The sequence below is a fragment of the Papio anubis genome, chromosome 8, assembly GCF_008728515.1.
Source record: "Papio anubis isolate 15944 chromosome 8, Panubis1.0, whole genome shotgun sequence".
In the NCBI taxonomy this organism is placed as follows: domain Eukaryota; kingdom Metazoa; phylum Chordata; class Mammalia; order Primates; family Cercopithecidae; genus Papio; species Papio anubis.
The window spans coordinates 46183615-46209509 of NC_044983.1; the positions used below are offsets into that span (position 1 = coordinate 46183615).

General features: G+C 33.5%; 1 protein-coding gene across 1 annotated transcript in view; it reads left to right on the forward strand.

The window, feature by feature from the left end:
* Window positions 1-25422, forward strand: part of SNTG1 (syntrophin gamma 1) — an 895276-nt gene extending 869854 nt beyond the window's left edge. Inside the window, exon 16 of the mRNA XM_031669313.1 lies at window positions 19101-25422. Coding sequence (XP_031525173.1) covers window positions 19101-19259 — 159 coding nt within the window. The 3' untranslated portion in view covers window positions 19260-25422. The remainder of the gene's footprint in view (window positions 1-19100) is intronic.
* Window positions 25423-25895: the final 473 nt, after the last annotated feature.

Sequence of the window (25895 nt, forward strand, 5' to 3'; positions counted from 1 at the left end):
AATCTGTGCACGAAGAAAGTAAAGACTTAGAAAGAGTTGCACATTGCCGGAGCACTAAAGAAGTGCCACAAAACACACACAGAGCCCCATGGAAAAGTTGTAAGACTTTGCTTCTAGTAATTTACAGAAATATTGATCAAAACAATAGACGACCAAGAAGCTAAATAGACAAAAATAATCTGTTTCCTATCAGTGAAACAGATAGGAAAACAACAACAACAAACTGCAACAGCATCAGACTCTTGGGAAGAATGAGAATCTGATTTCCAAGAATATTCTTTGAATTACCAGTTTTAAACAAAAATTATGTGACATTGAAAAAATTCTCAAAATTGTGGCTTTTCTGTAAGAAAATAGACTCAATAGAAGCTTTCTCTGAGGAAAACCATCTGGGGGCACTTACTAGTAAAATAATTTAAATTGCGAATTACAAATATATTAAGTGGTCTAAACAAAGCTATGCCCAAAGAATTAATGGTTGACCAAATAGAAAATGTTAGGAAAGATAGAAGTAATGAAAAGAATCAAATAAAATTCTTCAGTTGAAAAGTACAATTACTGAAATTTTAAAAATTCTTAGATGAACTGAACAAAATATTTGAGTTTATGAAGAAAGATTAAGAGAATATTAAGAGTTCACTATATCTCAATGTCAATAGGGCAACTGAGATTATCCAGTCTAAGGAATAACAAAAACATAAATGAAGAAAAATAGCAGAGTCTCAGAAGTCTCTATGGCCACGTAAGTTATACTGTCATATATGTAAAGGGAATACCAAGAAAACAAGGAGAGACAGGGATAGAAACAATATTTTAAGAAATAACAGATGAAAACTTCTCAAATTTAATATTACTATACATATTTGAAGAGCTCAATGAACTCCATGTAGAATAAAAACAAAGACGTACAATTATCATGGTTGACCAGCAAAAGGCCAAAGAATCTTGAAAAGAGCAAAAGAAAAATGACTCACAACATGCAAAGAATCATTAATAAGAATAAGAGCTCATTTTTTATAGTAAGCTGTGAAAGTTAGAAGGTAATAGAATAACACATTTAAGTGCTGAAACAAAAAGGGCGTCATTTAAGAGGTTCTTATTCAGCGAAACTCACCTTCCAAAATGGAGGAGAATTAAATCATTATTACATATAAAAAAAAAAAAGAAGAACATTTGCCGCTAGTAAATATACACTATAGAAAATAATTTTTAGATAATAACTTGAATACACACTTAGAAATAATAAAAACACTGTTAAAGGTAGTACATACTTCAATATAAGTGACAGTATAAATGCATTTTTATTGGTGTTATACTTCTAACTGATTTAAAAGAAAAATTCATAAAATGATAATTATATCACTGTGTCTTTCAGCTTGTAATGTATAAAGATGTAAAGTGTATGACAATAATAACACAAAGAAGTGGGGGGAACAGAGTTTTATAGAAGCAAATTTTTTAGCACTATTGATACTGTCATTATTCTGAACTAGAATATTTTAAAATATTATTATATCCCTCCAAATAACTAATAAAATAATGATAAAAATAGGAAAATTAAAATTATATCTATATAGTATATATTTATATATAATTTATATGAAAGTATATACATATACACATGTACATTTACAGTGGTATAACACCCAAAATAAAAATAGTAATGGAAAATTAAAGGAATAAAAATAAAAATTTATGATATAAAGTGAATATAAATGTCACCATATCTATAATTGCATTAAAAGCAAATATATTAAATATTCCAACTGAAGGCAGAGATTTACATAATAAATTTCCTTAAATGATTTAACTCTATGATGCTCTCATGAGAAATAGTTTAAATTTTTTAATTGAAAAGTACTCTAGTATATATATGACTACAATCAAGATATTGCCAATGAAACAGTCAAAGCAGAACACCTGCACCCTGACCCTGTTTTGTTTTTATCGTTATTCAGTTCAATGTATTTTTTTATTTCTTTTGAGACTTTTTTGTATGTAATGGATTATTTATAATTCTGTGGCTTCATTTTCAAGTGTCAGAAATTGTTTTTGTTTGCTTTCTGTTACTGATTCTTCTGTGGTCAGAAAACACACCTTCTATGATTTAATTATTTTAAATGTATTGAGATTTGTTTTATGCCCCCAGTATGGTCAAGTTTCTACAGAAACTTGCAAATAATGTATATTCTATTTGTGTTGTTCAAAAGTTCTAAAAATGTTAGTTTGATCTTGTCATTTGATGGTGTTTTCTAATTCTTCTATATTCCTGCTGACGTTCTGTTTTACTCTTTACCAATTGTTAAGAGGATGTTGAAGTCTTCGATGTAATTGTGTATTTATCTATTTCACCTTTCAATTCTATCAGTTTCTGCTTTACATAGTTTGCATCTAAGTTATTTGATGCATACATATTTAGAGTTGATATATTTTTCTTATAGATTTATACTTTTATTATTAATTAATTTGTCTTATTTTGTCCCATAATTTTCTTTACTTTGAGGTTTAGCTCATCTAATGCTAATAGAGCCACTAGTCACTTTTCTTCATAAAAATATGCATGATATATCTTTTATCAGTCTTTTACTTTAAATATAACTGTATCATTATATTTAAAGTGAGCTTGTAGATAGCATATATTTGGGTCATGTTTTTTAATCTATTCTGCCAATCTCTGTGTATTGATTGGTGTATTTAGATAATTTGCTTTCATTTTAATTATTGATGTGCTGACATACTTATCATTATATATTTGAATTTTGTTCTTTTTTCCATTTTTCTATTTTAATTTTTCTGCCTTCCCATGTGCCTTTTTTGAACATATTGTTTTAGAAATCAATTTCATCCACAGCGTTTTTGAGTATGCTTTAACATAAACTGTTTTTAGTGGTTACGCTCAGGGTTACATTTTGTATATATCTTCATATTCTAGTGAAATCAACATCTTATCAGTTAGGTGTAGAAACTTTAACATATTATAAGTCTCTTTACCTACTTTATATTTTACATTTTATAATATATAATATATTATAGTTTATAATATTTATATATTATATTTAAGCATCTATTAACATATAATATTTATTATAAATATAGTTTATATTTATAATATATAAATACATTATGTTTTATATTTCATATTTTATACTGTTCTTTATATAATATTTTAAAATATTTTATTTACATATAATAAGAACCAAATCAGACAATGTTACAATTTTTGTTTCAATACCCAAGTATAAATTAGAAAACTCAAAAGCAGAAATAAAATATTTATCAATCACTTTTCTTACCATATTCTTTCTTTCTTCCTAAGTTTCAAGATAGCTTCTTTAATTATTTTCTCTTTTTGTCCTTTTTAAGCCATGTTTTTAGGATAGGTCTTATTATAAGTTTACTTTGTTTATCTTTAGCTGAGAATGTCTTCATTTTCCCTTGATTTCTGAAACACTGTTTTGCTGGATATAGGATTCAGGATTGACAGTTGTTTTCTTTCAGCAGTTGAAAAATCTTGTGCCACTTCCTTCTGACTGTATGATTTCTGATGAGAAATTCTCTGTCATTTGACTTGTGTTCTCCTATAGGTAAGGTTTTATTTCTCTCTTGCTGCTCTCAAGACTTTTTGCTGTCTAGTTTTCAGAAGTTGACTATGATGTGTGTTGGCAAGGATTTCTTTGAGTTTATCCTCTTTGTGTTTCACTTAGTCTCTTAAATCTAAAGAATTTAGTCTTTCACCAATTTCAATGAATTTTCCGCTATAATTTCTTTCAATATTTTGCAGTTCCTTAATTTTTCTCCTCATTTTTTGGACTCTGAAGACATGAATAGTACATATATATATTTGTTTTAGTCTCACAGTTCATTGAAGAGTCTTTCCTTTTTTCAATCTTTCTTATACCGTTTATTCTAGCTGGTTAATTTTCACAATTCTTTTGTCCAGTTCACTGATTCTTCTGTTCTCTTCTTTCTGCTGTTGAGCCATCTATTCAGTTTTTTATTTCTGTTATTATATTTATCAGTTCTAAAATTTTTATTTTATTCTTTTTTATGACTTTTATTTCTTCCTAGAATTTCTGTTTCTTTTCTGAGACTTTCTGCACTTTCATTTGTTGTAAGCATGATGATAATCACTTATTGGAACAATTTTGTGACTGCTTTAAAATATTTGTCAACTGATTCTAAAATCTATGTCATCTCACTGTTGGCGTCTTTTGAATTTTTTTCCATTCAATTTGAGTTTTCACTGGTTCATGGTATGATGAGTGATCTTCTATTGGAATTAAACATTTTTGTTATTTAGTTATGAGATTCCAAATCTTACTTAAACATTATGTTTTATCTAATTTCCATTGATACAGCTTTATCAAGGTAAGGGAGAGTGCCATGTTGCTCCTGCCAGGTAGTTGTAGAATTTCAGGTTTACTACTTTACCTCCATTGGGAGTTGAACAGTGGGCTCTTCACAACTACTGTAAAAGAGTAGGAGATCCAGTTCCCCAGTAGGCTTTCACTGATCCCACCCTGAGTAGGGTGGGTGGATTTATCTCACTAATATTTACCTTTAAAGTTTCCTTATGTTTGTTTTACATATAATATGCAAAGAATTCAGTCCTACTTAGTGGGAGTAAATGGGACAGATATGTCTACTCCATCCTCCTAGAAGTAGAATTATCCAAGCTTTACAGCTAAACACACATGTAGGTTGCAAATAAAAGGATACAAAAGCATATATCTTGCATACAATAATGAGAAAAGAACTTGAGTAACTATAGTAATTTTACACAAAAGTTTTAAGTCAAAAATTGTTTCAAGATACTAAAAAGGGCATTTTTTTACTGAAAAATGAATCAGTTTTCCAAGGAGATATAACAATTATAAGCATATTTGATGATAACGACAGAGTTCCAAAATTTATGGAACAAATGAGGTGAAATCAAAGAGAAAATGGAAAGTACCACCAGTTAGTTATAGACTTCAATACACCATTTTAACTAGTGGCTAGAACAATGAGGCAGAAAAGTAACAGGATATTGACTTGTTTACCATGCTGACCTGTTTAGACTCTCCACCCTATTACAAAAGAACACACATTTTTAACCAGAATACAAGCAACATTATCTAAGACCACGTATATGTCAGGTTATAAATCAAGCCTCACTACATTTAAAACAGTTAAAATAATACAAGTTATGTTCTATGAACACAGTGGAATACAATTAGAAATGAATAACAAAAGAACAATTGAAACATATACAAAGATGAGGATACTAAAAACAAATTCCTAAATAACCAATGGGTCAAAAGGAAAATCACAGTGAAATTATAATTTATTGGGAGATAAATAACAATGAAATCTGATCATCCTAAAACTTATGCTATGCAGCTATAGTTGGTTTAGAGAAAAATTTTAACTTCAAATGTTGTATTAAATAATAAAAAACTTAAATATCTAATCTTTCTCAATCAGAAACTAGAGAAAAGAGCAAAGTAAACACAAAACAAGCAGGAAGGAGAACAATTATAAATTTAGACCAGAAATAAAAAGAGAATACATAAACAATTAAGGAAATTAGAAAACCTCAAATTTAGATTTTTAAAAGGTTAGCAAGAATGACAAAACTTTAACTAGATAACCAGTGAGAGAGAAGTTTCAATTTTTTTAAAATCAGAAATAAAATAAAGTATATTTTAGATATTAAAAAGAAAAACATAACTATAAATAATTGCTAAACATTTACGTAATTAATTGAAGTGTGTAAACGCCGAGAATAACACCAACCAATGAAACTGACCCAAAGAGAAATAAATAATTAGAATATACCTAAAAGAAGGAAAGATATTGAAATGGTATTTTTAAAACACCTGCGACAAGAAAAAGCCCCAAATCAAGAGGTTTGTCTGATGAACTCCACTAAACAATGAAAAAACAATTATTACCTATTACCAATCTTTCACAATATTTTCAAAATACAGAAAAAGAGGAAACACTCCCCTACTTATTTGAGGTTCAAGTTAGCTTCATAGCAAAACCAAAACCATCAGATGAGAAGAAAGCCATAGACCAATATCTCTAATGGGGGTAGATGAAGCAATCTTTAATACAATTCTTGCAAACCAAATCCAGCAACAATAAAAAATTATTATACAGCATGATCACTTGGTATATATTCTGGAATGTATTATATATATATAGAGAGAAAAGAAATAAATACCATTTCATAACAAGTATATTGAGGACAACTATGTATAGAAAGAATGTATGTGTTCCCCCTACAATCAGGAATAAGAAAATGATGTATGCTCTCTCCACTTTCATCAACCTTGTGTTGGAATTTCTAGTCAAGGCTAGATGATACAAACTTAAATATAAAAAATGTTCACGAATTCACTAAGAAAACTGTTAGTGCTAACTAGTAAATGACTTCTGCAAGGTTGCAGCATATAATCCCAATGCACAAAAATCAGATGTATTTTTATATGATAGCAGTGGATTAGAGTAGCTAAAATTAAGAAAAAAAATCATTTATAATAGCATCAAAAAAATTCTAAGGAATATGTTTAACAAAAAAGGTGGAAATATTGTGTACTGAAAACTACAAAACATGGAAAGAATTTCAAGAAGATTTAAATAAGGGGAGCTACATCCCATGTGCATAAATTAGAAGACTTTATATTTTTAATATGAAAATATTCCAAAATTAATATGCAGATTTAAGAAATCTCCATTAAAATGCCAACTACCTTTTATTCAGAAATGGACAAGCTGATCTTGAATGTATATGAAATCCAGTATAGCCAAAATAATCTTGGCAAATAAGTTGGAAAGGACCCACAGTTCCATATTTCAGAACACTACAAGGCTATGGTCACCATGGCTTTGTGGTATTGTCATAAGAATGGACATATAGAACACTGAAATACAATTGAGAGTCTAGAAATGAACCTTACTTATTGTTAACTGTCTTCTACCATGCTTTTCAACACAATAGAATGTGGAAAGGAACAGGTTTTTCAATAAACAGTGCTGGTCATCTAATCCAAAAAGTTAAGTTGGGTCCTTCCTCACACCATAAAAAAAAAAAAAAACTTAAAAATGAAACATGGAAATATATCTAAGAGCTAAAACTGTAAACCTATTTGAAGAAAACATGGGATTAAATTTTTGTAACCTTGGGTTTGACAACTGTGCTTACATTTCACACCAAAAGCACAAGTATCAAAGGGGAAAAGCACAATAATCAAAGGGGAAAAAATAGACAAATTGGACTTTTTCAAAATTTAAAGCAATTCTGCTGAGTAATACTATAAAAAAGGTGAAATACAACTTACAGATTGGCAGAAACATTTTCAAATCATTTATCTGTTAAGGAGACTGTATGCAAATATATAAAAGATTTTTAGAATTTGAAATAGAAACATAAATACCCCAAATAAAAAGTGACAAAGGATTTGAATTGACATTTTTCCAGAGAAGATATTCAAATTGCCAATAAGCACAAGAAATGAGGCTCAAATCATTAGTCATCAAAATGCAAATCAAAACCACAGTAAAATACAGCTTCTTATTCTATAGGATGGCTATAATTATTTAAAAAGAAGAAACTAGACAATAAGGATGATTAGTGAGGACATAGAGAAATTGGAGCGCTCATCTTTTGCTAGTGAGAATGTAAAATGTGGTACCTGATTTAGACAAAAGTTCAACGTTTTCTGAAAAAGTGCAAGCTGAAGTTGTCATATGACCCAGCAATTCCACTTCTAGATATATTCAAGAGCAAATAGAAGATATTCCCAAACACACAAAAAAGAAACTGTACACAGATGTTCACAGCAGCATTATTCACAAAAATATCAAAAGTAGAAACAACCCAAATGTTCAACAGATGATGGATGGGAAGGAAGAGATATGACCACATCAGGAAATATTCATCAATGAAGAGAAAAGAAGAACTATCTATGCTACAACATGGGTGCACCTTGAAAATAGTGTGTTAAGTGAATGCAGACAATAGCAAATATCTTATATGTATGATGTTATTTATATGAGATGTCCACAAAAAGCAAACCAATAGAAAGACAAAAAATAATAATAATAATGCTTATCAGAAGCTGAAGAGAGAGGAAATGACAAGTGACTTGTACTGGGTACAGGATATATTTTTGGAGCAATAAAAATGTTCTAAAATTTGATGATGATAGTTGTACAACTGTGAATATTATAAAATCCATTGAATTGCATGGTTTAAACAGGTGAGTATCATAGTATGTGAACTATATCTTCCTAAGGTTGCTGCAGCAAAAAGGTGAATGACACATAAAGGAGATGTCAAACGAGGAAACATATTCACATACACAGTAATGACATAAATAAATCTGACTATAATGGCTTTAGCAATAGATAAACCTTCTGTGAATAATGATGGAGAGATTTGTTTTTCTCTAATGACTGCAAGGGCATGAAGAATATTAGAGTTAAATCTGCCCTTGAAGAAGGGATGACAATCACAGTAGAAATGAAAAAGAAACCTATCTTGAAATCAAGAGCCATAATGGAAACATGATAATGCTATTAAGCAAGAGATTTACAAAATGTAAGTTTCCAGCAGTTTAATATTTTTTTGTCCTCACATTCTAGAAGACTGACTTCAGTTATGGTTTAATGATCTATTGAATGTTGCATGACCATTTTACTGTGGGAAACGTATGCAAATGTAGACGGTGGCTTAGTTGGCTCTCAGTGGTGTTCAGAGGACTCAAGAGTTATTGACCGACGGGGGAGGCACGCCCAAGATGGACGAATAGGAACGGCTCCAGCCTCCAGCTCCCAGCATGAGTGACAAACAAGACGGGTGATTTCAGCATTTTCAACTGCGGTACTGGGTTCATCTCACTGGGGAGTGCTGGACAATCGGTGCTGGTCAGCTGGTGCAGCCCGAACAGCGAGAGTTGAAGCAGGGTGAGGCATCGCCTCACCTGGGAAGTGCAAAGGGGAAGGGAATCCCTTTTCCTAGCTAAGGGAAACTGAGACACACAACACCTGGAAAATCGGGTAACTCCCACCCTAATACTGCACTTTACCAAGGGTTTTAGCAAATGGCACACCAGGAGATTATATCCCACACCTGGCCTGGAGGTCCCACACCCTCAGAGCCTCCTGCATTGCCAGCACAGCAGTCTGAGATCTAACTGTAAGGCAGCAGCAAGGCTGGGGGAGGGGCACCCGCCATTGCTGAGGCTTAAGTGGGTAAACAAAGCCACCGGGAAGCTTGAATTGGGTGGAGCCCATCGCAGCTCAAGGAGGCTGGCCTGCCTCTGTAGACTCCTCCTCTGGGCACAGGGCATAGCTAAACAAAAAGCAACAGAAACCTCAGCACAGGTAAATGCCCCTGTCTGATAGCTTTGAAGAGGGCAGTGGATCTTCCAGCATGGAGGTTGAGATCTGAGAACGGACAGACTGCCTGCTCAAGTGGGTCCTTGACCCCTGAGTAGCCTAACTGGGAGATATCCCCAACTAGGTGCAGACCGACACCTCACTCGACAGGGTACACTCCTGAGACGAAGCTTCCAGAGCAAGAATCAGACAGCAACACTTTCTATGCAGCAATATTCTATCTTCTGCAGCCTCCACTGCTGATACCCCAGCAAACAGGGTCTGGAGTGGAACTCAAGCAAACTCCAGCAGACCTACAGCTAAGGGTCCTGACTGTTAGAAGGAAAACTAACAAGCAGAAAGGACACCCACCCCAAAACCCCATCAGTATGTCACCATCCTCAAAGAACAAAGGCAGATAAAACTGCAAAGATGGGGAAAAAGCAGTGCAGAAAAGCTGGAAATTCAAAAAATCAGAGTGTATCTCCCCCTCCAAAGGAAAGCAGCTCATCGCCAGCAATGGAACAAAGCTGGATAGAGAATGACTTTAATGAGTTGAGAGAAGAAGGCCCCAATTCATCAAACTTCTCAGAGCTAAAGGATGAACTACATAACCAGTGCAAAGAAACTAAAAACCTTAAAAAAAGAATGGATGAATGGATAACTAGAATAATCAATGCAGGAAGACCTTAAAAGAACTGATAGAGTTGAAACCATAACATGAGAAATATGTGACAAATGCAAAAACTTCAGTAACCGACTTGATCAACTGGAAGAAAGAGTATCAGTGATTGAAGATCAAATGAATGAAATGAAGCGAGAAGAGAAGTGTGCAGAAAAAAGAGTTAAAAGACATGAACAAAGCCTCCAAGAAGTATGAGATATGTGAAAAGACCAAATCTATGTCTGACTGATGTGCCTGAAAGTGATGGGGAAAATGGAACCAAGCTGGAAACCACTCTGCAGGATATCATCCAGGAGAATTTCCCCAACCTAGTAAGGCAGGCCAACATCGAAATTCAGGAAATACAGAGAGCGCCACAAAGATACTCCTCGAGAAGAACAACTCCATGACACATAATTGTCAGATTCACCAAAGTTGAAATGAAGGAAAAAATGTTAAGGGCAGCCAAAGAGAAAGGTCAGGTTACACACAAAGGGAAGCCCATCAGACTAAGAGGACATCTCTTGGCAGAAGCTCTCCAAGCCAGAAGAGAGTGGGGGCCAATATTCAACATTCTTAAAGAAAAGAATTTTCAACCCAGAATTTCATATCCAACCAAACTAAATTTCATAAGTGAAGGAGAAATAAAATCCTTTACAGACAAGCAAATGCTTAGAGATTTTGTCACCACCAGGCCTGCCATGCAAGAGATCCTGAAGGAAGCACTAAACAAGGAAAGGAACAACAGGTACCAGCCATTGCAAAAACATGTCAAAATGTAAAGTCCATTGATGCTAAGAAGAAACTGCATCAACTAGCGAGCAAAATAACCAGCTAATATCATAATGACAGGATCAAGTTCACACATAACAATATTAACCTTCAATGTAAATGGACTAGGTGGTCCAATTAAAAGACACAGACTGACAAATTGGATAAAGAGTCAAGACCCATCAGTTTGCTGTATTCGGGAGATCCACCTCACATGCAGAGACATAGGCTCAAAATAAAGGGATGGAAGAAGATCTACCAAGCAAATGGAAAACAAAAAAAGGAGGGGTTGCAATCCTAGTCTCTGATAAAACAGACTTTAAACCATCAAAGATCAAAAGAGACAAAGAGGGCCATTACGTAATGGTAAAGGGATCAGTTCAACAGGAAGAGCTAACTATCCTAAATATATATGCACCCAATAGAGGATCACCCAGATTCATAAAGCAAGTCCTTAGAGACTTACAAAGAGACTTAGACTCCCATACAATAATAATGGGAGACTTCAACACCCCACTGTTAACATTAGACAGATCAACGAGACAGAAAGTTAACAAGGATATCCAGGAATTGAACTCAACTCTGCACCAAGCGGACCTAATAGACATCTACAGAACTCTCCACCCCAAATCAACAGAATATACATTCTTGCCAGCACCACATCGTACTTATTTCAAAATTGACCACATAATTGGAAGTAAAGCACTCCTCAGCAAATGTAAAAGAACAGAAATTATAACAAATTGCTTCTCAGACCACAGTGCAATTAAACTAGAACTCAGGACTAAGAAAATCAGTCAAAACCGCTCAACGACATGGAAACTGAACAACCTCCTCCTGAATGACTATTGGGTACATAACGAAATGAAGGCAGAAATAAAGATGCTCTTTTAAACCAATGAGAACAAAGATACAACATACTAGAATATCTGGGACACATTTAAAGCAGTTTGTAGAGAGAAATTTATAGCACTAAATGCCCACAAGAGAAAGCAGGAAAGATCTAAAATTGACACCCTAACATCACAATTAAAAGAATTAGAGAAGCAAGAGCAAACACATTCAAAAGCTAGCAGAAGGCAAGAAATAACTAAGATCAGAGCAGAATGGAAGGAGATAGAGACACAGAAAACCTTCCAAAAAGTCAATGAATCCAGGAGCTAGTTTTTTGAAAAGATCAACAAAATTGATAGACTGCTAGCAAGACTAATAAAGAAGAAAAGAGAGAAGAATCAAATAGATGCAATAAAAAAATGATAAAGGGGATATCACCACTGACCCCACAGAAATACAAACTACCATCAAAGAATACTATAAACACCTCTATGCAAATAAACTAGAAAACCTAGAAGAAATGAATAATTTCCTGGACACTTACACTCTCCCAAGACTAAACCAAGAAGAAGTTGAATCCCTGAATAGACCAATAGCAGGCTCTGAAATTGAGGTAATAATTAATAGCCTACCAACCAAAAAAGTTCAGGACCAGATTGATTCACAGCCGAATTCTACCAGAGGTACAAGGAGGAGTTCATAACATTCCTTCTGAAACTATTTCAATCAATAGAAAAAGAGGGAATCCTCCCTAATTCATCTTACGAGGCCAATAGCATCCTGATACCAAAGCCTGGCAGAGATACAACAAAAAAGGAGAATTTTAGACTGATATCCCTGATGAACATCGATGCAAAAATGCTCAATAAAATACTGGCAAACGGAATCCAGCAGCACTTTAAAAACCTTATCCACCATGATCAAGTGGGCTTCATCCCTGGGATGCAAGTTTGGTTCAACATGCGCAAATCAATAAATGTAATCCAGCATATAAACAGAATCAAAGACAAAAACTACATGATTATCTCAATAGATGCAGAAAAGGCCTTCGAAAAAATTCAACAGCCCTTCATGCTAAAAACTCTCAATCAATTTGGTATTGATGGAACATATCTCAAAATAATAAGAACTATTTATGACAAACCTACAGTCAATATCATACTGAATGGGAAAAAACTGGAAGCATTCCCTTTAAAAACTGGCACAAGTCAGGGATGCCATTTCTCACCACTCCTATTCAACATAGTGTTGGAAGTTCTGGCTAGGGCAATTAGGCAAGAGAAAGAAATAAAGGGTATTCAGTTAGGAAAAGAAGAAGTCAAAATGTCCCTGTTTCCAGATGACATGATTGTATATTTAGAAAACCCCATTGTCTCAGCCCAGAATCTCCTTAAGCTGATAAGCAACATCAGCAAAGTCTCAGGATACGACATCAAAGTGCAAAAAAACACAAGCATTCCTATACACTAGTAACAGACAAATAGAGAGTCAAATCATGAATGAACTTCCATTCACAATTGCTTCAAAGAGAATCAAATACCTAGGAATCCAACTTACAAGGGATGTAAAGGACCTCTTCAAGGAGAACTACAAACCACTGCTCAGTGAAATAAAAGAGGACACAAACAAATGGAAGAAGATACCATGTTCATGGATAGGAAGAATCAATATTGTGAAAATGACCATATTGCCCAAGGTATTTTACAGATTCAATGCCATCCCCATCAAGCTACCAATGAGTTTCTTCACAGAATTGGAAAAAACTACTTTAATGTTCATATAGAACCAAAAAAGAGCCCGCATTGCCAAGACAATCCTAAGTCAAAAGAACAAAGCTGGAGGCATCACGCTACCTGACTTCAAACTATACTACAAGGCCACAGTAACCAAAACAGCATGGTACTGTTACCAAAACAGAGATATAGACCAATGGAACAGAACAGAGTCCTCAGAAATAATACCACACATCTACAGTCATCTGATCTTTGACAAACCTGAGAGAAACAAGAAATGGGGAAAGGATTCCCTATTTAATAAATGGTGCTGGGAAAATTGGCTAGCCATAAGTAGAAAGCCGAAGCTGGATCCTTTCCTTACTTCTTATACGAAAATTAATTCAAGATGTATTAGAGACTTAAATGTTAGATCTAAAACCATAAAAACCCTAGAAGAAAACCTAGGTAATATCATTCAGGACACAGGCATGGGCAAGGACTTCATGTCAAACACCAAATGCAACAGCAACAAAAGCCAAAATTGACAAATGGGATCTGATTAAACTAAAGAGCTGCTACACAGCAAAAGAAACTACCATCAGAGTGAACAGGCAACCTACAGAATGGGAGAAAATTTTTGCAATCTACTCATCTGACAAAGGGCTAATATCCAGAACCTAAAGAGAACTCAATCAAATTTACAAGAAAAAAACAAACAACCCCATCAAAAAGTGGGCAATGGATATGAACAAACACTTCTCAAAAGAAGACATTCATACAGCCAACAGACACATGAAAGAATGCTCATCATCACTGGCCATCAGAGAAATGCAAATCAAAACCACAATGAGATACCATCTCACACCAGTTAGAATGGCAATCATTAAAAAATCAGGAAACAACAGGTGCTGGAGAGGATGTAGAGAAATAAGAACACTTTTACACTGTTGGTGGGACTGTAAACTAGTTCAACCATTGTGGAAATCAGTGTGGTGATTCCTCAAGGATCTAGAACTAGAAATACCATTTGACTCAGCCATCCCATTACTGGGGATATACCCAAAGGATTATAAATCATGCTGTTATAAAGACACATGCACAAGTACATTTATTGCGGCACTATTCACAATAGCAAAGACTTGGAATCAACCCAAATGTCCATCAGTGACCAACTGGAGTAAGAACATGTGGCACATATACACCATGGAATACTATGCAGCCATAAAAAAGGATGAGTTCGTGTCCTTTGTAGCGACATGGATGCAGCTTGAAACCATCATTCTCAGCAAACTATCGCAAGAACAGAAAACCAAAAACTGCATGTTCTCACTCATAGGTGGGAATTGAACAATGAGATCACTTGGACACCAGAAGGGGAGCACCACACACCGGGTCCTATTGTGGGGAGGGGTAGGGGGCAGGGATAACATTAGGAGATATACCTAATGTAAATTATGAGTTAATAGGTGCAGCGCACCAACAAGGCACGTGTATACATATGTAACAAACCTGCACTTTGTGCACATGCAACCTAGAACTTAAAGTATAATAATTTAAAAAGTGTTATTGACCCACTTATGCCTAGCGTTCTATTACTGAAATGCTAAGCATGTGGGAGTTATTTATATTCTTCTTCTCAAGGTCATCACCAAGGTCTGATTGCAAAAATTCAAAAACTTGCAGTCTCAGGCATAAATGAGTTAAAAACTTTTAAGGAGCAAGCAGAATGAGGAAGATAAATTCCAGATTGTGTGCCTAAAATAACACCTATAAATTAGTGTTTATCCAAATTCTCAACACTTCCTGCTTTATCCTGTGAGCATATGACTTTGCTTTGTATCCCACTTAAAACACAGAATGAATCAAAGCTACACACCGCCAAATCTACCCTCCTTCCTTGAGTTGTGCCCATATACTGTGCCTTACCTCCTGCCGCTTCAGATCAATTCTCCAGGTTTCCATCCATGTCCAGCCTCTCTACTTTTGCACCAGATCTCACCCTTCTCAAGAGTACAGTTTCTACAATTGTCCTCAGATTTGAGAGCTCAACTATTTCGTGCCAGCAATTCTACAAATATGTACTAATTTCATAAACCTTGGAAAAACATTCTTGATTTCCTACTGATATATTCCTATGCCCCCTTTTAAAAGGAAAAGAAGGATTTCTTCTTCAAAGAGAAGCTGCCTGTGGTAGACTTACCTGTAGTAACTCTAACATCTTCACACGCAAGCTCTCATGAAGTCATTCCTGTGAAGCTTTTGTTTCCACTTCTCCACACAAGGACTCTTGTAAAGAATTAAAATGGCCTCTGTGTTGCTAAATTCAATGGTCGATTTCCAGCTGTCATTTTACAAGACTTCTGGTTTTTACTCTCACTTTCTTCACAACTACAGCTATTCCTTCTTTGCTGGTTCTTCCCCATCTTTCTTACATTTTTATACTGTGGAATCGCAGGGATGAGTACTCAGTCATTTTTTCTACCTATCCTGCACACCTTGATCTCCTCATCCAGAACACAGTGTTTTACCTACCATCTATGTGCTGACAGAAGCTGAACTTCTATTCTGAACTCTAATTTTTCCCTTAAATCCACACTAATATATGTGGTTCTCCACGTATCACCTGTATATCTAATATGCGTTCAGATGCATCATGCCCAAAACCAAAATCTTGATCTCTACTTCCAAACCTGCTTTTCCCACAATTTCTCCATTTGCAGAGCAACACTTTTTTTCCAGTTATTGAAAACTACTGCCAAATTCAAACCATTTCCATATAGAAACTTTGTAACTTCTCTTCCTTCTTTCGATTCAATTATCATAAAGCTTATTCTCAATCGTCTAACGAGAATTATCATTTTCTGAGTTATGTCAATGCTTGTCACTCCTCTGCTCAAAAATTTCCCATGGTTTCCCATGTCGCTCATAGTAAAACTCATAAAGGCTCATGCAGCATACTAAGTGTTTTCTTTGATCTCATTGTCTGCTAAGTACTCCTTAATTCATTCCATTTCAGACAAAACAGCCCTTGCTTTTCTTCAGACTCTCCTGGAACATCCCTACCTCTGGGCCTTTAAAATTATAATTCTTGTGTCTGGAATATTTCCCCACAAACATGGAAATGGCTCACTCCTTCATCCCTTTCAAGTTCCATATACAAGGCAACATGAATTTTCCTTTCCCACGGCCCCTTGAGTAGTCTTTACTGTCTCCTCCACTTTATTTCTTGATTGTAACTGTCATATTCTGGCATATTATCCTTAATTTATTTATGCCCTTAGTCACATTTTGTCTCCTGTCACTGGAATGTAAGTCCCATCAGGACCGTTTTGTTCCTTTGTTTTTGTCTGTTTTATTCACTGCTATATTTTAACAACAAAAAAGAGTAGATGCATAGGAAGGACTTGGTATTTTATTGAATGGATGACTCTTTACAGTTTTGAAGATAGCTTATATTCAGTGATATCTGAGGGATCATGACAATCATAAGACTTATTTTTTTACAAGGGAAACTTGTAAGTCTGTAACTTGGTGGAAGCTGTTGGTGGATGGATAGATAGATGCTTATCATCAGTGGATGTTTGATAGGTGGTAAGAATGCAGATCTAGTACTCACAGAAGAAATTAGTAAATGAGCAGTGTGAGTTTACATAAGAGGAATTGTTGACACCCTAGGAGTGGAAATGGTTGCCAAGGCTGATCACTGAGGCAGAGGAAAGATGTGTGGGTATTGGAATGAAAAGCCAAACTTGGATCCAACTTGGTCTCCTGCTTTCTATTCTAATCACCTGCTATTATTTCCTGTCTATCACTCCTTCAAAACGGGTATAAAAAGGTTAAACTGTCAATCTATATCAAATTATTGACAAATAATTGACAAAGTGGTAATAATTGAAAATTTTCATTTTTCTAAAGATGCCTGGATACTTAGATATTTAAGGGTTGTTTATTTTGGGTAACCAAAATATAACCTCTATTTTAATAAATAGGTGGTAGAATTACCTTTGAGAAAAAGCTATTTGCCATACTATTTTTACCCATTTGTAACACTCAACAATATTCTCCTCCTTACCAAGAGTGAATTGCTTATTTTTGTTGTTGTTGTTTTATTTTTTAACAACACGCAAGAACATTTTACATTTTCCCAAAATTTCCAAACCTTTCACATCACGTGGATTTAATTTGGGATAATAGAGAAAGTATTCAAAATTTGTTTGGGAAATAACCTGGTTACACCAAGCATGATGGGGTGAATGGCGGATTTCCAGGATGAGCTAAAGCAAAGAGAACTTGCTTATTTACAAATAACATATGACTAGTGCCAATGAAGTAGATTATTATATAAATAAAGCTTCTAAGATCATTATGATGGAGTTACTAAAAACTTTTTTGGTGGAAACATCTAAGGGAATTAGAATAAATGAATAACCTCTTCTATTCTCTAGAACAAGTTGCTGTTTCACAAAGGAAACTATCAAATATTGAAGTTTTGAAGGGAGCTACTAAGAAAGCATAGCTATTTCTTCTATGTTATAGAGACCCCTGAATATATGTTATGGTTCATTGTACTCCTATTGCTTGACCTGAGAAAATGCTCCTCAGATGAATTATTTTATTTAAATAGCTGCCTGGTACATGACAGATGTTATAATGTGTCATAATGTATTGAATATTTTGTAATATTTTCCACTGCCACATATAAGTTGTAAACACAGTCAGTCATGTACATATCAATTATAATTCTATATTCTTTATTACATATATGTAGTGAAACATAATAAAATAGCAATGAGTTTATCAGAAATTTCATATGCTTTATTACCCTCTAGTTATCCTCCTTGTGACAAGTTAATCGTATTGATTTCATCAGGAACATAAATGTATTAATCTTTCAATCACCTTGGAATTAAAACATGTTTATGTGATTATTGATGGTCTTTAATAAAAATACTAGCAACATCATCTTACTAAATGTATTCTGAGCATTGCTTTATGATTTTATAGCTATTTTGACATAATTATGTTTTGAAATAACTTTTTTCTGTTTTCACATATATAGTTTGGTTGCCACTGGTAAATGGGTTACAAATTTCTTTTGGTATTTTAATGGGAAACCTATTTCTAAAAATCCAAAATGAATTAGTGAGCTCTAGTTTACTTATTTTTTTAAGTAAATATGCCCCATACACCATTAAACAGCCAGCCACAATTAAAATTAATACATGAATTATTTTTTGAAAGTGAATCATTTGGATCCTGTGGTTACAAGAGTTCATATTCCCTTACTTCTAGAATTTTTTTATTCAGTTTCTTATGGCAAATATTAACTCATTCTATACAATAATCAAGAATAGTTTTAAATTGCTCTAACTCATATTTATCATCTGATGTGTGTATAAAGAGATAAAAATACTTTTAAAAGTACTTCCAAGTTTATCTTTAATTATACATTATCAGGAGTAAAATTTTGGCAAAATATATTCATCAATGCTAAAACAACATTCATAGATGATAAGAGTGATTAGTCCTCCCTACCTCTATATCCACCACCATGTATTGAAATAAATTTTCAATACTTATGATGTTTACATGTTGACCAAAATGTCTACGTTTGAAATTATTTTCCATATTATAGATATCACAGATTCTAGATAAGTGTATTGAAATTTTTTAAAAAATCTAGCTATTATAAATTTTTAGAGACATTAATTTTTTTGTTATCTGACTTGTTTCTCTTTCCCTTTCAGGAGTTGGAATTTTCTAATTTATTTGCTGTTCTTCACTGCATTCATTCCTTCTTTGCTGCCAAGGTAGCTTGTTTGGACCCTCTATTTTTAGGCAATCAAGCTACTGTTTCTGCTGCTGCCAGCTCCGCTACCACGAGCAAAGCAAAGTATACAACTTGACGTACTGAGCTCTGCATTGACACGCACCATGACTATATAAGCAGAACACATTTACTCATCATTTAGACCCTAGAGAAACCATAACATCACCAAGTCGGCAGTGGAGGCAAATCGAAATTTTGGCAGAAAAAAGAAGGTCATGTGGAACCTCAAAAACACTTCCATTCTGGATGACATCTGTGAAACATACTATACGAACAAAACAGTTCAGTTGCTTTGTACCAGTAAGTATATTGCTTTCACCAAAAGTGGAGACAAAAATGAATTATTTGAAGAAATATGTAAGTAATATAAAAATAGTAAGCTACTTATAAATAAAAATACTTATTAAAAGATTACTTCTGTATTTTAGATTATTTTGTATGACTAGTACATGTTGGGCAGAGTCATAAACAAAGCCCTATCTTGTATCATGAGGGACATAAAAGAGTTAAAAACCATAAATCAGCAAGGAGCATGCAAAAAAATCACATCAAAGAAGGATGCACTTTAATTTGCTGATGTAAATTTGCCCTCGTGTTCTCATCCCATGATTTGACACTGGCAGTCCAATTGTTTTTATCTTATTGTAAATATTCCAAAGAACTTCGAAAGGATAATTACTTTGACCCATGATAGATACAATGTGGAATGGACTATTCTCCCTTCAATCACTGTTACTGAAATGTCTTATTAGCTGCCAACAATCAAGTATGCCAATAATGTATTAATTTAATTATGAGTGATGGAAAATTTCATGAACCTCTCATTTCTTCTTTGGTTTTAAATAGATTTATATTTTACCTAAGAAGATTTATTATCAAATTAAAGTTTCATAAATTTTCAGTGAACCAAAAAACTTTAGTAGAGAAAATAATATAAACAAATATGGTGTGAGAAGCAATTCTTTGTAATCTAAAGTCTACTAGCTAATCATGAACTAAAATATCCCTCTAAAGCAGTCCCAAATCTATTATATATGCTAATTAAATGACATTTTTCCATTTCAGTACTATTTTATTAGAAACAAAGGTGATAGTTAAAGATAAAAGTTAAAAATCTTTATCTTCCCTTTTCATGGAAAGTGATTAAGTAATGTCAACTATGCAGGTTATTTTAGATATTTTGTCCTAAGAATGTAAATGTGGAAGGCTGGGAAATTTGAAAGCCTTAGAGGTGTGCAATTTACTGAGATTCCAGGTATTATACTAGTTGTATAATATGGAAAACATTCTCTGTCCTTTAGTACAGCTTTTTTGAGATATTTTTAAAAGTCAACTGTGTATGTAAGAAATAATAAAACAAAACTTTTTTTATTGGTACACATGCTCCCAGGTAAACCAAGTGTTACATGTGTCCTTGTGGATATAACCAAGTATCTAATAAATTGATTCAATTTTCTTTTTTTCCAAATATGTTTTTAAAAATCACTCAAGAAGGAAACAAAATGATTTCTATAAAGGACAGATTTATTAATTTTAAAAATTATTATCTAGTTGTTTTTATACTCATGATTCATTAATTTATTTTGCATCAGATTAATTTGTAAATACCTCAAATTGAAAAGAAAAAGTGAAGGTTTATAATTGTCCCTGAGAAAATGTTAAACTGAGTCTAACATACCTTGCCCAAAGAACTGTGACAAATTACAATAAACAGTTTCAATGTAATGTATTTTGACCATAAAACTAAGTACACATTTGTAATTAGTATAGAACTTTAGAATGATTGCACACTATATTGATCAAACACAACAGTCATTGTAAAATTGGAGCCCACCAAAAGCAGGCTTCAGTAGTAGGCCACTTCTGAACTTATGGAGAAAAAGCAGTGAGATACATCCAACTTAGAATTTTCAGCTGTGGCAGGTGGTTCATTGTAGAACTTCTGCTTCCAACCAGAGCTGAATCTCAGTGTTCCCCATATTGGGGTTACATGAATGTGTCCACAATCTGGTCTGAGGCAATATGACATGGGCTAATTATCCATAAGCAAAAGAAAAAAGTTTCAATAGTTTACCTACCTGTAATAGAATGATTTAAAAATTGTGAAATTTTGTAAACATTCAATTTCAAAATTTAAAAAATCTATTATTAGCTATATTTTTTTGATATTATGAAAATTTAGCCTATGCTTATGTATGTTATGAAGGAAAAGGTGCACAATTAGATATGTATAAATATATATCTCCTCGGAGAATACACACACACCTACATATGCATATATATATGCATATATGTGTGTATATATATAAATATAGTCAAATGCTGACCATTAATTATATTAAAAGAATATGTTTTGTGTACATACATTTAATATACATTAAATTAAGTTGTAAAATGCAGTTTGATTAAAAACTTATGACAATACCATTATGATTATTTTTGATACTATTGATAAAAAAACATAAGCCGTGATTTTTATTTAACATAATTAGTACAACAGTCAAAAAGTAACAAAATACTATTCTCATTTTCATCAGTTTAACAATTAGTGTTTAATGTTTTCTTTACAATGTGATGATTAGTCGTTGGCATTTGTTATCTCTTGGACTACTTGAATGAGAAAGCTTATAAATGAACAAAAACACATATAAATTTATCTCTCTCATATAATTTGGGTTTACATGTATGAGATTTATTCACAAAATCCTAGTTTGTACATTGAGCACATTTTAACAGCAAAATGCTAATGTGTTAACCCCTCCAGTGCCTTGGTGTGTGTGAGCATGTATGTGTGATTGGGTGTGTGTCTATGTGTGTATGTGTGAGTGTGTGTGTGTGTTATCATTAAATGGTTCATTATGGTGTACATAACACAAGCTTAATGGGGAATATTGTTATTTAGGTCAGAGAATGAAGTTCAAAGTCATTTGAAAACTGCTAACTACTATAACAATGTCTTTTGCCTGATAAAGAATAACAATTCATCTAAGCTGAAGCATATTACAGAAAGGGCATTTATAATTTGTTATATTGCAACAAGTATTTATTTAAAAAATAATTTAATAGGTAGTGTATGTGTAGTGTATACCCCAACACACTTATCCAGCTTTTTTAAAATGAGAGGATAATCAGGTAATTATTTCTTGCCCATATTTCAGACGTGTACCAACTTATAATTTTGAAATCTTCTCTCATAAAGCTGTCCTTCAGCAAGAAAAAGAAAGCAATTACTTGAAAATAAATGTCGAGTCCGTATTAGCCATGCAAGGAGAGAAATGTTCCTTTGGGTTCATTAGTTTATAGATCAACATTTCCCTCATTTACAGTGCTGAAGCTTGATCATGAACTTTGTCTATGTTGAATGCTGGATTTAAGAAAAGCTTGATTTATTACTGAGAAAAATTAATTATCCTAACAATAATTTAGAATTACTGCTAGAAATCAACAGTGTGGAGAAGCTTTAAAAGTACAAGGATGATCTTGTGCTTAACTTTTTAAGGTAAGTGTAGACGTTTGGATATTAATAAGACACATTTTGCTACTATTAATACTGCTGTGCTTATAATTTCTCCTTAAGAAATTGCTTTATTCATACCTCTAAATTTGTTCTTTATTGTTTATTCTTACTACTGAATACTTTAAAATCATAATGCCACTTATTTGCACATTTGAATTTGCTTTTGCAAATAAAATATTATAAATGTTATATATTTTATATACATTAAAATGTAATGAAAATACCAGAAATATAAAATGTAAATATATTTATTTCATTTTTAATTGTTTTGGTGGATGTTTGTAAAATGTAAATTAATATCTGTGACAAAAATTTGTCACTTCGTTCTTTCAGTTAATTAATGTACTACTAATAAAACCATACTTTTTTAAATGAAGCATACTGAAAAATAAAAACAAATACTTTTTACAGATTTGGGTTTTCATTTCTTTGGGTTTGATTTGTAAGTTTTACATATGTTTAAAACATGATCCTGAGAGATTTAACTTCAATTAAAAGGTTTAAGATATGAACTGTGTATATGTAAGTGCAGACTATGTGGTACATAATCTGTTCTAGTTGACAAATATTTACGAAGAATAGACATCTAACTCCTAAATGCTCCTAAAGTTTGAAGAAAGATGGTATTTGTCAAATTACTTACCCAACTGAGTTACAACTTCTGAAAAATATGACATTTGATATCACTGTAATTTGTTTATCAATTCTAGTGCCTTTTCTGTAGATTAAGATTTTCTATGTTGACATCCATGCCATCTACAAGAGAGTCTGTTTTATTTATTCCTTTTTATTAAATACGTTTTAATTTTGGCTTCCTACCATATTACACAGGTTGAAACCTCCAATTTAACACTAAATTGTTGTTTAACACTAATTGTTGAAAGTAGACATACTTGCCTTGTAATGATTTTAGGGGAAAAGCATTCAATCTATCACCATTAAACACTTTGTTGGCATGGGTTTTCAGTAAATGTCTTTATCAGACTAAGCAAGTTTCTATTTCTTCCTAGTTTGCCAAGAACTTAAAAGTTCATAATAAATTATGAATAAATACTAAATACTGTCATAGGCTTTTCCAGCATCATTGAAAGGGTTACATGATTTTCATACTGAGTAACACTGATTCATTTTCAAATGTTGAACTATCATTGCATTGCTGGTATCAATTCACTTGGTCAAAACATATATCCTCTTTATAAATTGTTGGATTTAATATGAATTATGTGATTTAATATGAATTATTCTCTCTCTCTTTTTTGTTCTATAACCATCCTGGCCCTGAGTCTACTGGAGCCCACCAATCTTCTTTGGCAGCTCCAACCAGCTTTAGAGTTTTCTAGGTATGAGTCAGATACTACTATTCCTTAAGTCTTACACACTCTAGGGACCACAGATCAAGCATTTTTGTTGATTTTCTGCAGATATTTCCCACCCCTGTTTATAGGTGCAAGAAGCACCCAATTGCTATGATAGGCAGGGAAACAGAAATGTCATAAAAGTCTTACAACTCAAAAGTTTCCACTAGATTAGGAATTTAACACAGGCAAGTATGGAGAGAAGGAAGGAAACATACACCTGAAATATCAACTCCATTTAAGAAAAATCCCACAATAATATACTTATATTTAACCTGGTGAGGCTGGTCTCTAACTTTTGGGCTCACGCAATTCAACCGCCTCAGCCTTTCAAAGTGCTGGGATTACAGGAGTGAGCCACTGCACCCAGCCCACAATATATATATATTTTTTGCATTGAAGGAAATGTATGAGTCCACTTTTGTGTGGATAGAGTTATTAAATCATTCGGATACATATCAATGAATTCAATCATCAGATCATTGGGTAGGAATATATTTAGTTTTGTGAGAAACTGCCAAATTGCCTACCAAAGTGACTGTGCCATTTTGTATTCTCACAAGCAATAAATGAAAGTTTCTATTGTTCTTTGCCCTTGCCATAAATTTGTTGTCAGAGTTCTTAATTTTAGCCACTCTAATAGGTGTAGAGTGACTTCTCGTTGTTTTAATTTACAATTCCCTAACTCTCTTGTTTTTAAGAATGTCTGATATCTACTTATGCTAAAGAGAAGGCAAAGATGGAAAAATGTAATGGGATGAGACTTTGCAAATAATTGTAGGAGGACAATAGAGATAGCTGGCAACTCTTCATAATGACATTGGACAGAAATTTACAGTACAGCAAACACCTAGCTTAAAGATATGTAAGGACACAAAAGAATGTAACTGTGCCTGGGATTGTTGTGATAAAGGCCAAAACTGAAAGAGAACATTAGGTATACCTGTGAAAATAATTTATGCTATGATAAGGAATTTCAGGTTTAGTTTATTGACAATTGGAAGATTTTAGAATATTTTAACCCAGAAAATTACATCAATAGCTTTTAAAAAATTGTATTTATTGGCAATATGGAAAATAAAATTAGAAGCAAGAAAGGAGAGATTGCAAGTTTGAGAATAGCCAGAAATAAGTAAAATCTTTCTGGTTGATCAAATTCTCAGGATGATTAAAATCTCTGATAAGCCCGATAAATAGAAATAATAAAAAGGTGTAATAGTGTGTGTAGTTCAAGTATAAATAGATTTCAAATGAGAATAGGGAAAACTGTAAATATTTTCTTAAATGTGCTTATCTTTGTGAAAAAATCTAAATTAACAAACTTGGAATCTAAACTATCAGCAGGTTATTATAATACTCCCAAGAGTATGAGTGATCATAATTTGTACGCTTGGTATTCATGTTGAATATGATAGAATAAGCTCTGCACAGGAGTATCTTGTAAATTTCCAAAAGGTTAATAAGAAACAACAGGGACAACCCTGAAAGAAATGAAACACTTCTTTTTTTTTTTTTTTTTTTTTTTGAGACGGAGGCTCACTCTGTCACCCAGGCTGGAGTGCAGTGGCGGATCTCTCCGGCTCACTGGCTCCGCCTCCTGGGTTCCACGCCATTCTCCTGCCTCAGCACCGGTAGCTGGGACCCACGAAGCCCGCCCGCTTCGCCCGGCTAGTTTTTGTATTTTTAGTAGAGACAGGGTTTCACCGGGTTAGCCCGCGATGGTGCCATTCCGGTGACCGCAAGTGATACGCCCGTCTCGGCCTCCCAAAGAGATGCTGGGATTACAGGCGAGCCACAGCGCCCAGGCGGTACTTCTTGAATGAGAGACAGCTGTTGTGTT